This window comes from Pantherophis guttatus, chromosome 14 (assembly GCF_059756535.1).
Source record: "Pantherophis guttatus breed Tessera chromosome 14, ASM5975653v1, whole genome shotgun sequence".
In the NCBI taxonomy this organism is placed as follows: domain Eukaryota; kingdom Metazoa; phylum Chordata; class Lepidosauria; order Squamata; family Colubridae; genus Pantherophis; species Pantherophis guttatus.
The window spans coordinates 220,006-233,548 of record NC_142076.1 but is presented as its reverse complement, the minus strand read 5'-3'; the positions used below and the strand labels follow the sequence as shown (position 1 = coordinate 233,548).

At 41.6% G+C, this 13,543-nt stretch overlaps 1 protein-coding gene across 1 annotated transcript in view; it reads left to right on the top strand.

The window, feature by feature from the left end:
- The window catches only part of LOC117667375 (uncharacterized), a 196,580-nt gene that overhangs the window by 23,426 nt on the left and 159,611 nt on the right, over positions 1-13,543 (top strand). The window contains exons 14-19 of the mRNA XM_087878699.1: positions 2,811-3,019; positions 3,888-3,979; positions 5,121-5,221; positions 6,961-7,131; positions 12,586-12,800; positions 13,096-13,199. Of these exons, the coding sequence (XP_087734825.1) occupies positions 2,811-3,019; positions 3,888-3,979; positions 5,121-5,221; positions 6,961-7,131; positions 12,586-12,800; positions 13,096-13,199 (892 nt within the window). The remainder of the gene's footprint in view (positions 1-2,810; positions 3,020-3,887; positions 3,980-5,120; positions 5,222-6,960; positions 7,132-12,585; positions 12,801-13,095; positions 13,200-13,543) is intronic.

Below are 13,543 nucleotides of genomic sequence, written 5' to 3'. Positions count from 1 at the left end.
CCTTTGCGGCCTCTGACCTGGTGCCGATCTCAATTGGCTCCCTGGTTTTCCGAGGAGCTGAGGGAGATGAAGCGCCGGAAAAGATGAATGGAGAACGATTGGAGGGCCAGCCGCTCCGAATCTGACCAAACACTGGTGAGGTCTCATATTAAGATCTACCTAGTGGCGATAAGGGCGGCAAAATCAAACTATTTTTCCGCTCTTATTGCGTCTGCAGAGAACCGCCCAGCAGCCCTGTTTAGGGTGACCCACTCCCTTCTTTATTTGGGAGCGAGGGAAGACCCCTTGCAGGGTAGGGCTGAGGATTTTGTGCAATTCCTACATGACAAAGTCACTCAGATTCGGGAAGGCCTGGACTCCGACTGGGTAAATTCAGATGGGGTGACGGAGGTGGGTCTTGAGAGTGTTATCTGGGAGGGGTTTGACCTTGTGACTTCCGAAGACATGGACAGGATTCTGGGTAGGCTTAGTGCTGCCACATGTTTATTGGACCCGTGTCCCTCCTGGTTGGTGCTGGCCTCCCGGGCGGTTACACGAGGCTGGCTTCAGGGGATTATTAATGCTTCTTTGAGTGAGGGTTTCTTCCCTCCCTCTCTGAAAGAGGCAGTGGTGAGGCCCTTCCTCAAGAAGCCTTCCCTTGACCCAGCCGTATTAGCGAACTATCGTCCAGTCTCCAACCTTCGCTTTGTGGCGAAGGTTGTTGAGAGTGTGGTGGCGCGACAACTTCCCCAGTACCTGGATGAAGCTGTCTATCTAGATCCGTACCAGTCGGGCTTCAGGCCGGGGTACAGCACGGAAACGGCATTGGTCGGATTGGTTGATGATCTCTGGAGGGCTCGGGACAGGGGTTGTTCCTCTGTCCTGGTCCTATTTGACCTGTCAGCGGCTTTTGATACCATCGACCATGGTATCATGCTGTGCCGATTGGAGGGGTTGGGAGTGGGGGGCACTGTGTTGCGGTGGTTCTCCTCCTTCCTCTCTGACTGTACACAGTTTCTGTTGGGGGGGACAGAGGTTGACCTCGAGGCGCCTAGTTTGTGGGGTACCGCAAGGGTCGGTCCTCTCGCCCCTCCTGTTCAACATTTACGTGAAGCCGCTGGGTGAGATCATCCGTGGTTTTGGGGCGAAGTTCCATCAGTAGCTGATGATACTCAGCTGTACATCTCCACCCTGGACCACCCCGATGATGCCTTTGACGTGATGTCCCGGTGCCTGGAGGCCATGTGGATCTGGATGGGGAGAAACAAGCTCAGACTCAACTCTTCCAAGACCAAGTGGCTGTGGTTTCCGGCATCCCGATACAGTCAGCTAGTTCCATCGCTGACTATTGGGGGCGAGATCTTGGCCCCCTCAGAGAGGGCTCGCAACTTGGATGTTTTCCTGCATGCACGGCTGTCTTTAGAAGACCATATGACGGCTGTGGCCAGGGGAGCTTTTTATCAGGTTCGCCTGATGCACCAGTTGCGTCCCTTTCTAGACCGAGACGCCTTGCGCACGGTCACTCACGCCCTCGTCATGTCCCGCCTGGACTACTGTAATGCTCTCTACATGGGGCTCCCCTTGAAGAGCACTCGGAGGCTCCAACTGGTCCAGAATGCAGCCACGCGGGTGATTATGGGGGCGACACGGTGCACCCATATAATACCTCTCCTGCGCGAGCTGCACTGGCTCCCGGTGGTCTTCCGGGTGCGATTCAAGGTGTTGGTTACCACCTTTAATGCGCTCCATGGCTTAGGACCTGGGTATGTACGAGATCGCCTTCTGCCACCGATAGCCTCCCACCGGCCAATACGCTCCCACAGAGAGGGACCCCTCAGGGTGCCGTCGGCCTGGCAATGTCGACTGGTGATACCCAGGGGGAGAGCCTTCTCTGTGGGGGCACCTGCCCTCTGGAACGAATTGCCCCCGGAGATTCGCATGATCCCCGACCTACGTACCTTTCGCCGTGCCTTTAAGACTCTTTTGTTTCAACAGGCCGGGCTGGCTTAGAAAATGAATTTTAATTGGGTGTTTGTAGTTTTTAACATAAGGGCCAAATTTTATATATTTTAAATTGTTTTTAAATTTTATGGTATATGTTTGTTTTAATATGGCTGTACACCGCCTTGAGTCCTTCGGGAGAAGGGCGGTATAAAAATTTAATAAATGAAATAAATGAAATGAATGCTAAATCCTCTTACCCTGAAAAATTTTACCAGGAGTTGACACAGAATTTAGATGGGGCACCCCTCCTTTTAGAGAAGGCTAATTTTGTGCGTTGCAGTAACCTTCCCCTGGATTGGGGAGGGAATGGAGATTTTACAGTATCCTTTCCCTGCCATGCCCACCAAGCCACGCCCACCATGCCATGCCACGCTCACCAAGCCACACCCATAGAACCGGTAGTAAAATTTTTTGAAACCCACCACTGAATTGAACCCAAAATTTATGTTGCTAAGTGAGACATTTGTTAAGTGAGTTTTGCCCCATTTTACAACTTTTTTTGCCCCAGTTGTTAAGTGAATCTGCAATTAAGTTAGTAACACTGTTGTTAAATGAATCTGGCTTCTCCACTGCCTTTGATTCTCAGAAAGTTGCAAAAGTTGATCTCATGACTTCAGGACATTGCAACGATCATAAGCATCTGAAGTTTGATCACATGGCCATCAGAAAGCTGCAATAGTTGTAAGTGTGAAAAATAAGGCACTTTTTCAGTGCCTTTGTAACTGAATGGTCATAAACAAACTGTTGTAAATTGAGGACTACCTGTACAAAAGCATTTTTTCATGGATAACTTGAATCTCTGTATTTGGTTTTTCATTTGTCTGCAGAATAACTTAGTGGAAATAACCAACGTGAGAGTCCGCGGCATCATGCTAAAGGGAATTTTTCAAATCCTAAAGCCACATTTTGTCTTCATGAGGATAACTGATTTGGAGCTTTGGTTCAGTAGGATTCTGACATTGTACCTGCCCTCCATCACTGTTCAAGAGCTGAAGATTCTTCCTTCTCCATCCAACTGCACCCACTTGCATGTTATGTAAGTAAAATTTGCCAGCCAAATTTCCACAGGTTATTATTTTATGTGTGCATAGTGAAGGATTGCAAGTGGCAGAGAGAAAGGAAGGAGATTTTTGGAAGGGGAATCTTTAAAAAGGAAGTGAGTGTTAATTACTTTATTTAATTACTTAATTACAAACATTTTTACTATCATATTTTATAGCTGAAATTATTTTGGCTTGGTACAGGGGGAGTGGAAAAGAAATCTTGAAACACATATTTCTGGCTACTAGAAATTAGTCTTCATTGTAGCAGAGCTTTGCTATACCTAATTGATTTGAGGAATAATTTGATCATACTTTTCATTAAATATATTCATTAAATATATTCATTGAATCAAATTGATGCATTGGTTCAGTTCCTTAAATCATACAGAATAAAATTAGTTCAGACAATAAAACAATATGATACAGAGGATTTTTTTCAGATCAACACAATTTAAAATTTCCATTTTCCAGAATAAATTGGAATACTATTAATGAATTGATCTGCTCTTCATAACTGACATTAGATCAGATTAGATTCTAGAATTTATAATCTTAATACAGAAATTGATTTTCATGCATTTTCCCCAAGACAATACCTTCCAGATTTAATTTTAGTTATATAGTTGGGAATTATACTTCCAAATGTCTAGCAAAAACCAGGTTACAGAAGAGTGGGTGCAAAGAAAAAGCATTGAAAAGATACATTATTGCCTCCAAGAAAGAATTTGGTTCTTGCTTAGTGACAATGTTCACCCCACCTACAAGCCTCTGAAGTAAAAGAAATTTGTGCTGCATATGATAACTGGTGAGGACAAAAAGAAGGAAAATTTCCACTATTACTGCTACTTTGATTTCTTATAGTGTGAAAGGATTGGATTATGTATTTGACCTAATGTTGGTGGAGACCAAAACTGAAGTGGCCCAGTGGATTAAAACAACTCTTCAGAAAATTGGTGAGCTGTTTCCTTCTGTTTCCTTTTGTTAACTCATGATCAATATGGAGGCTCCTTTGACTAAAAGAGGAACCTCAGCAGTTTTTGGGGATAGCAGTTTTCCTGCATTTTTTGCAGTGGCCCTTTACTCACACATAAAATTAATGTACAATGTGTTTTTTAAAAAACTACATGCAATATACATAAAGAAAATAATCCAAGAGTTCGGGTTATGGAAAGACCTAAGTCTAAAAATGTTTGATATCTATTAATTATTATGTTAAATGTATTTAATTATGCTGATTTTTAAAAGATAATATAGAACAATGTGGAAATGAATCAGTCAATCAGTCAAACATTGGAGAAATTGCCATAAGCCAACAGAATTAGAGCATCTGTTCCATCTGTAACAAAATATGTGTAACCACATACAGTACACGTGCACGCACGCGTACACACACACATACAGAATCTCTGAAAGTATTTATGTGCATGCCCTTCGAGATTAGCGAAAATGTACCCTAAAATGAGCCCCATATGTTGGAAAGAGGGAACATATTACCATATGTGGTAGTCCTGGCTACATATTAAAGACTGGCTACAGAAAATTGCTAATGAAAAATTAGACTTAGAACTGGAACTCTTCCTATTGGGGATCTTCAAAAAAAAAATATGTGAAGGACACAAAATATCTAGTACTACACATACTAACTGCTGCCAGGATTGCCTATGCTCAATGTTGGAAACAGCCATGTACACCCACAGAGAAACTGACCATACAAAAGATCATCAATTGCGCAGAAATGGACAAATTAATGCTGAGTTTAAAAGATAAAGAGACATCAATATTTTACAATGTGTGGGAACAGTGGTATAACTGGATAGAACGGAGATAGATTGAAGATAGATAGTTATTAAGTACAAGTAATAGATAAAATAAGAATGTAAATATGCACAGTTTAATTTTTGTAAATAATGCACAAATTATTGTCACAAGAAAAACACCACAATTATCTGTTGTTGAGTGAAATAACTTATGTTTTTAATGTAATAAAAGTATAATAAAGTGTTTATATAAAAAAAGAAAGTATTTATGTGCATGGATGACAATACAATTCTTTTCAACTTTTTGAACTCTGTTGCTACCTTCATTTAATTTCAGACTGCCATAAAACAGAAGACTGGTTATCCCTCACTTTCCAGAGATTCAGTTCCATTGTTAACCTCACAGACCTGGTGGCGATTGATTCCAACTTCAGTGGGGTAACATCAGCCATGACATTTGCTAACCAGACAGGGTTTGCATAGCAAGCTAGAATGGAGTTAGAGCCTTTGTGGTCAGCATGCTAAGTTTATTTGTTTGGAAGAGCACATAAGGAGAATGCAAAATCAGAATTTCTGTGTTTTGATCCTTGACAGGATGAAAATACAAATGTCCAATTCATGAAATTAAAAAAAAAACAATTGTACTAAATTGCATGAATACATCCAAAAGCATGTTCTTTTTTCCTGTAAAGGTAAACGTGGCAGTTGCACCATATGATAATGTATTTAGTGTGTTGTATGAACAGATGTTCTATTAATTACATATGTGTGAGGAACTGCATACCTAAAGCTCAGACTTTTCCTAAGTCAAAGTTCAGTCATTTCTAGATTAGAACCTACATATAGTTTTTACATGCAAATCTATAAAAACGTTCTACCTCAGTGTCATCTGGTAATGCTATCCCATTTTATTCCTCACAAACTGGAAGAGGCTGCTAGGTAGGAGATCCTCTGCCTAGGAAGGTACTACCATTTGGCAAAGTGAGGCCGCTGTCTCTGGAGCACTGTGTGTCAAGATGTTGGCATCAGACTCCTCAGTCAGTATCTCAAGGAAAGCTCTTTTGCTCTCCTGTGTATCTATCTATCTATCTATCTATCTATCTATCTATCTATATTTATTTATTTATTTATTTATTTATTTATTTATTTATTTATTATATTTCTATACCGCCTTTCTCCCGTAGGACTCAAGGCGGTGTACAGTCAAGAAAAATATAGATACACAAACATCATAAAATTGCTAATTAAAATTATTATTATAACATAGTTTGGCCCAATTAAATAGAACCTAAAACATTTTAAAAACATTCACATGTTCATATGTTTAGCCCCGCTTGTTGGAACATCAGGGTCTTGAGGGCACGGCGGAAAGCACGGAGATCAGGGATATTTCGTATCTCAGGAGGCAGTTCATTCCAAAGGGTTGGAGCCCTCACAGAGAAGGCCCTCCCCCTGGGAGTCGTCAGTCGGCATAATTTGACTGACGGTCTATCTTGCCTAATCCCATCTTCTTACTCATTCTATAGAGCATCCTTGGAAAAGACCTCTGGTAAATGAGTAGGGGAGAGAGGCAACCTCTCTCGTTACACACTAGTAGCCATCATCTAGCACAGGGGATGCATATTGATCCACTAATGCTATATTGGAGAGCTGACAAACCAGCAGGAACTGGGTGGTGGGAGATTTAACGGGCAGGGCTGGGTATGCCATAGGGCTGCCCCATACCTCCTCAACCAACCAGTTAGTCCTGTACCTCCTAAGCCAGTTAGATTATTCTTACTACATTGGAGGAACACTACTGGATACGATCAGACTCAAAGCATATCTAGTCCAATGTCTCGACCTCCTACTGTTCCTTTCTCCTGAAATATAGGACTATGTGTGCCACATACGTTGTCCTGGATATCTTAAAATCTAATGTGTGGGAATTTATTTCCAGTTGCTAGTATCGTGTGCCAATTATCTCTGAATGGAGACTACACATAGTGCCATCTTGCTTTTTGATGCCACCTCCAAAAATATCTTAGTCTATCAAATGTAGGTTAATCAGTGAATTCCAGGCCATTAGAATTCAGTTGTTTTTGATCCAAATATGACATAATGCTGATTCACTAGATATGGTAGAAAGCAGAACGGAAAACTCTCCATTCACATTGTGCTTTGTTTCTCTCCTTTAGATAGTTCACCTAAAGGAACTCTCAGTTGCTCAACTCGCTCAGCTCACCATGACAGAAGAAGTGCTGAGCTCCATTGACAAGGTGATGAAAGTCTTTCAAACACTGGGTCATTTCCCAAGCCTTGATGCCTTAGCAGCATATTGGGATGAATTCAACATTGCCTTTGAAAAGGTACAGCTTTCTTTAAGAAACACTTTAATTTGCAGGAATAATTGATGCAGATTTTAAAAACTGTTTTTGGTTCTTGTTCCCATTTGGGATGGGTGGGCAACCTAATCCCTTTTTAATGTGTGTATGATTTAGTGACGCAAAGTTGGCTGTTGGATTATATCCATTGCAAATAATAGCAGCGTGCTTCTGTCCTGATGGATCCTTGTACTCAAAGAAATATTGCAGTCATTTAGGGGACTGGACCTCGGGTATTGCCACAATCCTATCCATGCTTCAATGTGTACCCATTGAGACTCAGGATATTACAGAATTGATTTCGTGGAAATTTAATAATCATGAATCTTCTTTAAATAATGTTGGCTTTAGTAATTCTCAAAAACTTGAGAACAACCGCACAAACCACAAACAGTCATTTGCAGTTCCCCAGATTGAAGAAAAAAAAACCCATCCATATTGGTCAATATTGGTCAGGCTGTTTTCCTATTTTCTTACACAGGAGCTATAAGAAAGTTCATGGTCAAATTCTTTTGATGCCTATTTATTTATTTATTTATTTATTTGTTTGTTTGTTTGTTTGTTCAACTTGTATGCCGCCTTTCTCCGAAGACTCAAGGCGGCTTACAATGCATTTAAAAACCATATATAAAACATTAAAAGTTAAACCATTAAAAACATTAAAACTCATTCACACCATTCATGGCCGGATCTCACCAAATCGCAAGAGCGAGATCAACAGCCCCAGGCCTGCCAAGAGAGCCAGGTCTTCACCGCTTTTCGGAAGGCCAATAGGGTGGGGATGGTCCGGACCTCAGGAGGTAACTGGTTCCAGAGAGCTGGGGCAGCCACAGAGAAGGCCCTCCCCCATGGGCCCGCCAGCCGGCATTGTTTAGCTGACGGGACCCTGAGGAGACCAACTCTGTGGGATCTTACCGGTCGCTGAGAGCTATGCGGTAGAAGGAGGTCTCGAAGATACCCTGGCCCTGAGCCATGTAGGGCTTTAAAGGTAATAACCAACACCTTGAATTGTGACCGGAGACCAATAGGGAGCCAGTGCAGCTCGTGGAGAATTGGTGTAATGTGAGTGTACCTAGGTGCACCCACGACAGCCCTCGTGGCTGCGTTCTGGACCAACTGTAGTCTCCGAACAATTTTCAAGGGTAGCCCCATGTAGAGCGTGTTGCAATAATCTAACGGTGAGGTGACAAGGGCATGAGTGACTGTGAGGAGAGCCTCCTGATCCAAGTAGGGTCGCAATTGGTGCACCAGGCGAACCTGTGCAAAAGTCCCCCTAGCCACAGCTGTCAGATGTTGCTCTAATCTTAGCTGTGAGTCTAGGAGGACACCCAAATTGTGAGCCTGTTCTGAGAGGGGCAATTTCTCCCCCCCCCCCCGAACCAAGGATGGACAATCAGCATGGTCTTTAGGAGGCAATACCCACAGCCACTCGGTCTTGTCTGGATTAAGTCTGAGCCTGTTGACTCCCATCCAGACCCTCACAGCCTCCAGGCACCGGCACATCACATCCACTGCATCACTGAATTGATGCGGGGGAGAGATATACAGCTGGGTATCATCAGTGTATTGCTGATACCTCACCCCGTATCGTCGGATGATCTCACCCAGCGGCTTCATGTAGATGTTAAATAGGAGGGGAGAGAGGACCAAGCTCTGAGGCACCCGCAAACGAGGAGCCTAAGGGTTGACCTCTGTCCTCCTACCAACACTGACTGTGACCGACCAGAGAGATAGGAGGAGAACCACCGTAACACGGTGCCTCTCACTCCCAACTCCCTTAGTTGTCCCAGAAGGATACCATGGTCAATGGTATTGAAAGCCGCTGAGAGGTCAAGTAGCACCAAGATGGAGGAATGACCCCCATCTCGGGCTCGCCAGAGATCATCCATCAGTGTGACCAAGGCAGTTTCCATGCTGTAGCCAGGCCTGAAGCCAGACTGAAAAGAGTCTAGATAATCCGTTTCCTCCAATGACCGCAGGAGCTGAAGCGCCACCACTTTCTCTACAACCTTTCCCACAAAGGGTAGGTTGGAGACTGGACAAAAGTTCTTTAATTTTGCTGGATCCAGGGAAGGCTTCTCAAGGAGCAGCCTTACAACTGCTTCCTTTAATGGTTGTGGGAAGGACCCTTCCCTCAAGGACGTGTTAACTAAAGCCTGGAGCCAACCTCGTGTCACCTCCCTGCTGGCCAAAACCAGCCAGGAGGGGCACGGGTCCAACAAACAAGTGGAGGAACTCATCGCTCCTACAGCCTAGCTTCTAAAACTACAAGTTATTTGGATATGAAGATCTGCATTAGCTAGCAGTAATTTGGACAAATTGCCTTCATGGTCATAATTCATCTATTTTTCTCTTTTCCTAAACATCATCAGATGTGGCCATGAAGTGCCCAATTCCTCAGAGCAGACATTTTTTCACTCTTGACAACAGATCTCCCCAAATTCTAGTACTCAGAAATAGATTTCCTTGTGAATGAAAGATGCAAATCACAAATATTCAAAGTGAAACAATTCAGACCTACAAAGCTTTTTTCCACTCCTTATGTGGAAAGCTGTGGGTGGGCATGCAAAGAGGGAAACAAGTTTGTTTCCAAGATTTTAACCTCTTCTGATGTTCTGTACCCCAACTAGACAATATCCTTGTCCATTTTCATCTTTCCAATCCTTTTCAATAAGTACAATAATAACTTTTATCAGGCTAATCGAAGACACACAAAGTCTCGGAAGTCGAGACACAGAGGGCCCAGGTCTTTGGTCCAGGTAAGATCTTCCACATTTTGGAAAAAAGCCCATCTTAAACTATTATTTGAATTAACAGCTTCTTCAGTACTTTAATTATAGTAGGTATCTACATTAACAGCTTGTTGGTCTGAGAAGCAGTGTGGTTCTGGATTTTTCAAGTATGTAACAGCAAATACAGTATGTGGCACTGTATAACTTGAACAATGGTAGCGGTAAATAATAAAAGCATTGGTTGTCTAGTTTTCAATACACTTTCCCAAAGTACCAAATAGGACCTGTGTAGCAGACCTGTGTAGCATAAATCACTTCATGTGTATTGCACTTTCAGGAGACTACTCTGTCCAATTTACTTGTCTGAACTATTTCACAATGAGCTCTGAAAATGGTAGTATTCTATGATTGAGAATTTGCAATTACCTTAGTACTCAGACAGAGAGCTAATCATAGGGTGGGGAATGGAATGAATAAGCAATGGCCATCCACTAGAACATAATGCTGGAGGCCTTCAAAATCTTCAGAACAATCTCAGTGTTAAAACAAAAAGAATTACATTTGATCTCAGAATTTTGGAATGTGTGAGAGGAAAAACTGTTGGTCAGAAATCTTGAATATCAAAGGGGTAGGGAAACCCCCCTGTAGTAGCAGGATTGAAGATGTAGACTGAAAGATTGAAGGTCTCTAATCTCCTGCCCAAGAAGCCTGTTGTGTTTGTGTGCCTTCAAGTCAGTGCTGATTCCTCACCTGCTGGACAAGTCTGCAGTTGTCTTGGCAAGATTTTTAGAAGAGGTTTGCCATTGCTTGTTTCCTAGGGCTGGAAATGTGACTGGCCAAAGGTCACCTAACCAGCTTTGTGTCTTAAGTCGGGACTAGAACTAATGACTTCTCAGTTTCTAGCCTGATTCCTTAATGACTACACCAAACTGGCTCTATCTCTCAAATCACTGAAGGGCTCAAACCTTCTCTCTAAGAAGTCCTCTAGACCTATATACCCCACTTCTACTTCCTACCATGGTAGCTTGGTAGTTATTGCTAAAATACAATATCTTAGTTGGCACTTTCCCCTTTCACATGCTGCTATTACAAATGAAACACCACCTGCTGGTCCTGTAAATCTTAGCTCATGGCTAGGGGAATCAACCCTTCTTCCCCCTTCCCTTTTCACAAGAGAGAAATGAAAATAGAGAAATTTCAAACTTTTATTTGAAAAAAGAAAATGGAAAAATCCCTTTGCAGCTTTGGGTGCAGAATATTCAGTGTCAAAGGATATCAAAATATACAGGTGTATAAATCAGAAATCATGACTTAAACGGACCTCCTATAGAAAAATATAAAGATAAAACTGGGGATGAGGGAGACTGGGCAGACCACAACATGATGCTTATCTTGCCCGGTTTGGAGGCAGCTCTGCAACTCTGCTGTAAGGAGTCTCTAGGCTGCATAAAATGCTCTTATCCTGTACATAGAAATAAATTCAAGAGCAAAATATTAGATTTTCTTTAAACACACGTAATAGAAGTTACAAATCCACTACAAGTGGGACAATCAATTAAATATGAGCCAGCCGTGTGCTTCAGCTGCCAAAAAAGCCAATGCAATTCTAGGCTGCATTAATAGAGGGATAGAATCAAGATAATGTGAAATATCAATATCAGTTTATAATGTCTTGGTAAGACCACACTTGGAATATTGCGTCTAGTTTTGGTTGCCACAAATTAAAAAAGATGTTGAGATTCTAGAAAGAGTGCAGAGAAGAGCAACACAGATAATTAGGGGGCTGGAAGATAAAACATACAAAGAACAGTTTGGGGATTTCTAGTTTAATGAAAAGAAGGACTAGGGGTGATATGATAGCAGTATTCCAATATCTAAGGGGTGTCTCAAAGAAGAGGGTGGGCAATCTATTCTCCAAAGCACCAGAAGTCAAGACGAGAAACAATCTATGGAAGCTAATCAAGGAGAGACCCAACCTAGAAGTAAGAGAAATTTCCTGACAGTTAGAACAATTAATCAGTGGAACGATTTGCCTTCAGAAATTATGGGTGCTCCATCACTGGAGGTTTTTAAGAAGAGATTGGACAACCAATCTGAAATGGTGTAGGGTTTCCTGCTTGAGCAGAGGGTTGGAGTAGAAGACCTCCAGGGTCATTTCCAACTCTGTTATTCTGTTATACAAGTTTCTGGCTAAACATTTTCTAATTGAAATGACCAGATTCCAGAAGCAACAATTCTCTGATTGCTTTCTCGGATTTTTTTATTTATTTTTTACAATTTTCATGCTGACTTACACCACCCCATTTTCTATCTTTAGCTTTCCAGTTTTTTTTAAAAAAAATACTATTACTCTGGATCTGATGTTCATCTTCCAGTCATTACTATAAAAAGACAAAAATGCAACTAAACATTAACAAAGCATGCTGAAGAGCATGCAAAACATAAGAGATGGTGTGGCATTTTGTGATGTTCCATGATAATAATTTCTTATCCTGTGATTTGATTCATCCATTCATTTGATTTGAGAAGAAGATACTCCTTGAGTCAAATTTCTGAGATATTTTAAGAGTTGATGAGTTGATAAGGAAAAGCTTTCCCCCTTATTCAAACAAGAAACCCATTTAAAAAGCAAAAACAGAACCATCATTATTTCTTTCTTACCAGCCATCTCATTCAAAATCATGATGGCCTTTCATCCCTCTTTTAGCCCACTTTTGTCAGCATTCTCAACATTTCAATGGAAGTGAAAACGTTCTTGCTTACCAAGACAATCAAAAGGTTGCATAAGGAATTTCCAACTTTCACGGATCTTGACTATCAACTTTGGTTTGAGAAGAGGCTTGTGATGGTGCTGCCAAGTGTAACTGCTGCTATTCTTCAACAAATCCCCATCAGTATTTCCTGCAAGGCCTTCGAATCTGTGTGAGTCTTCACTGGTTTGCTAGGTGTTTGGGGGGTGGGGTGGGGTGGGGGGCAGGGCTGTAGCCTTATCTTTATATCCAAAAAGGATAAGAAGAAAATAAGAATAACTATCCTGTACTTTAGCTTAACTTCTGGATTCAATGGCCTATAACAGTATTTCTTAACTATGAAGACTTGAAGATGTGTGAACAACTCCTTGAGGGGAATTCTGGGAGTTGGGCTCCCACTGGACTAGTATAGGATTCAATTCCTGTATGTATTGACTGAATATAACTACATTTTTTTTGTCTTCCAGGATTGCTGGAATTGACCACGGCTTTTCTGAAATTTCACAAAAAGGGAAAACAGATATTATAAACTACATAGTGTCTTTCTTCACCCAAAAGTCTCAAACAACTGGTAACTAACTTAAATATAGTGAGACCTAAAAGAATTAGAACAATGATTAAAAAAAGGTTACTGTCTGTATGGTTGGGTAGCTCATCAAAATCCCATTAAAGTTCATAAACCTGTGAGATTTAGACATATTTTATTGCATTTTATGTGAAGGCAAAGCATATCGGTGGGCCCAGTAGAAATTCTGAAATCTTTCGGCATTGACTGTATTTCCAAACCTTGGCTTAGGGGAAATGTTGCCATTAATCTTATATTGACACTTCATTTAGAATTTGAAGGATGATTTCCAAAGAATGACAACACTAAGAGAAGTGCCAGGATGTTCTTAAAAAGAGTTTATTAAAAAT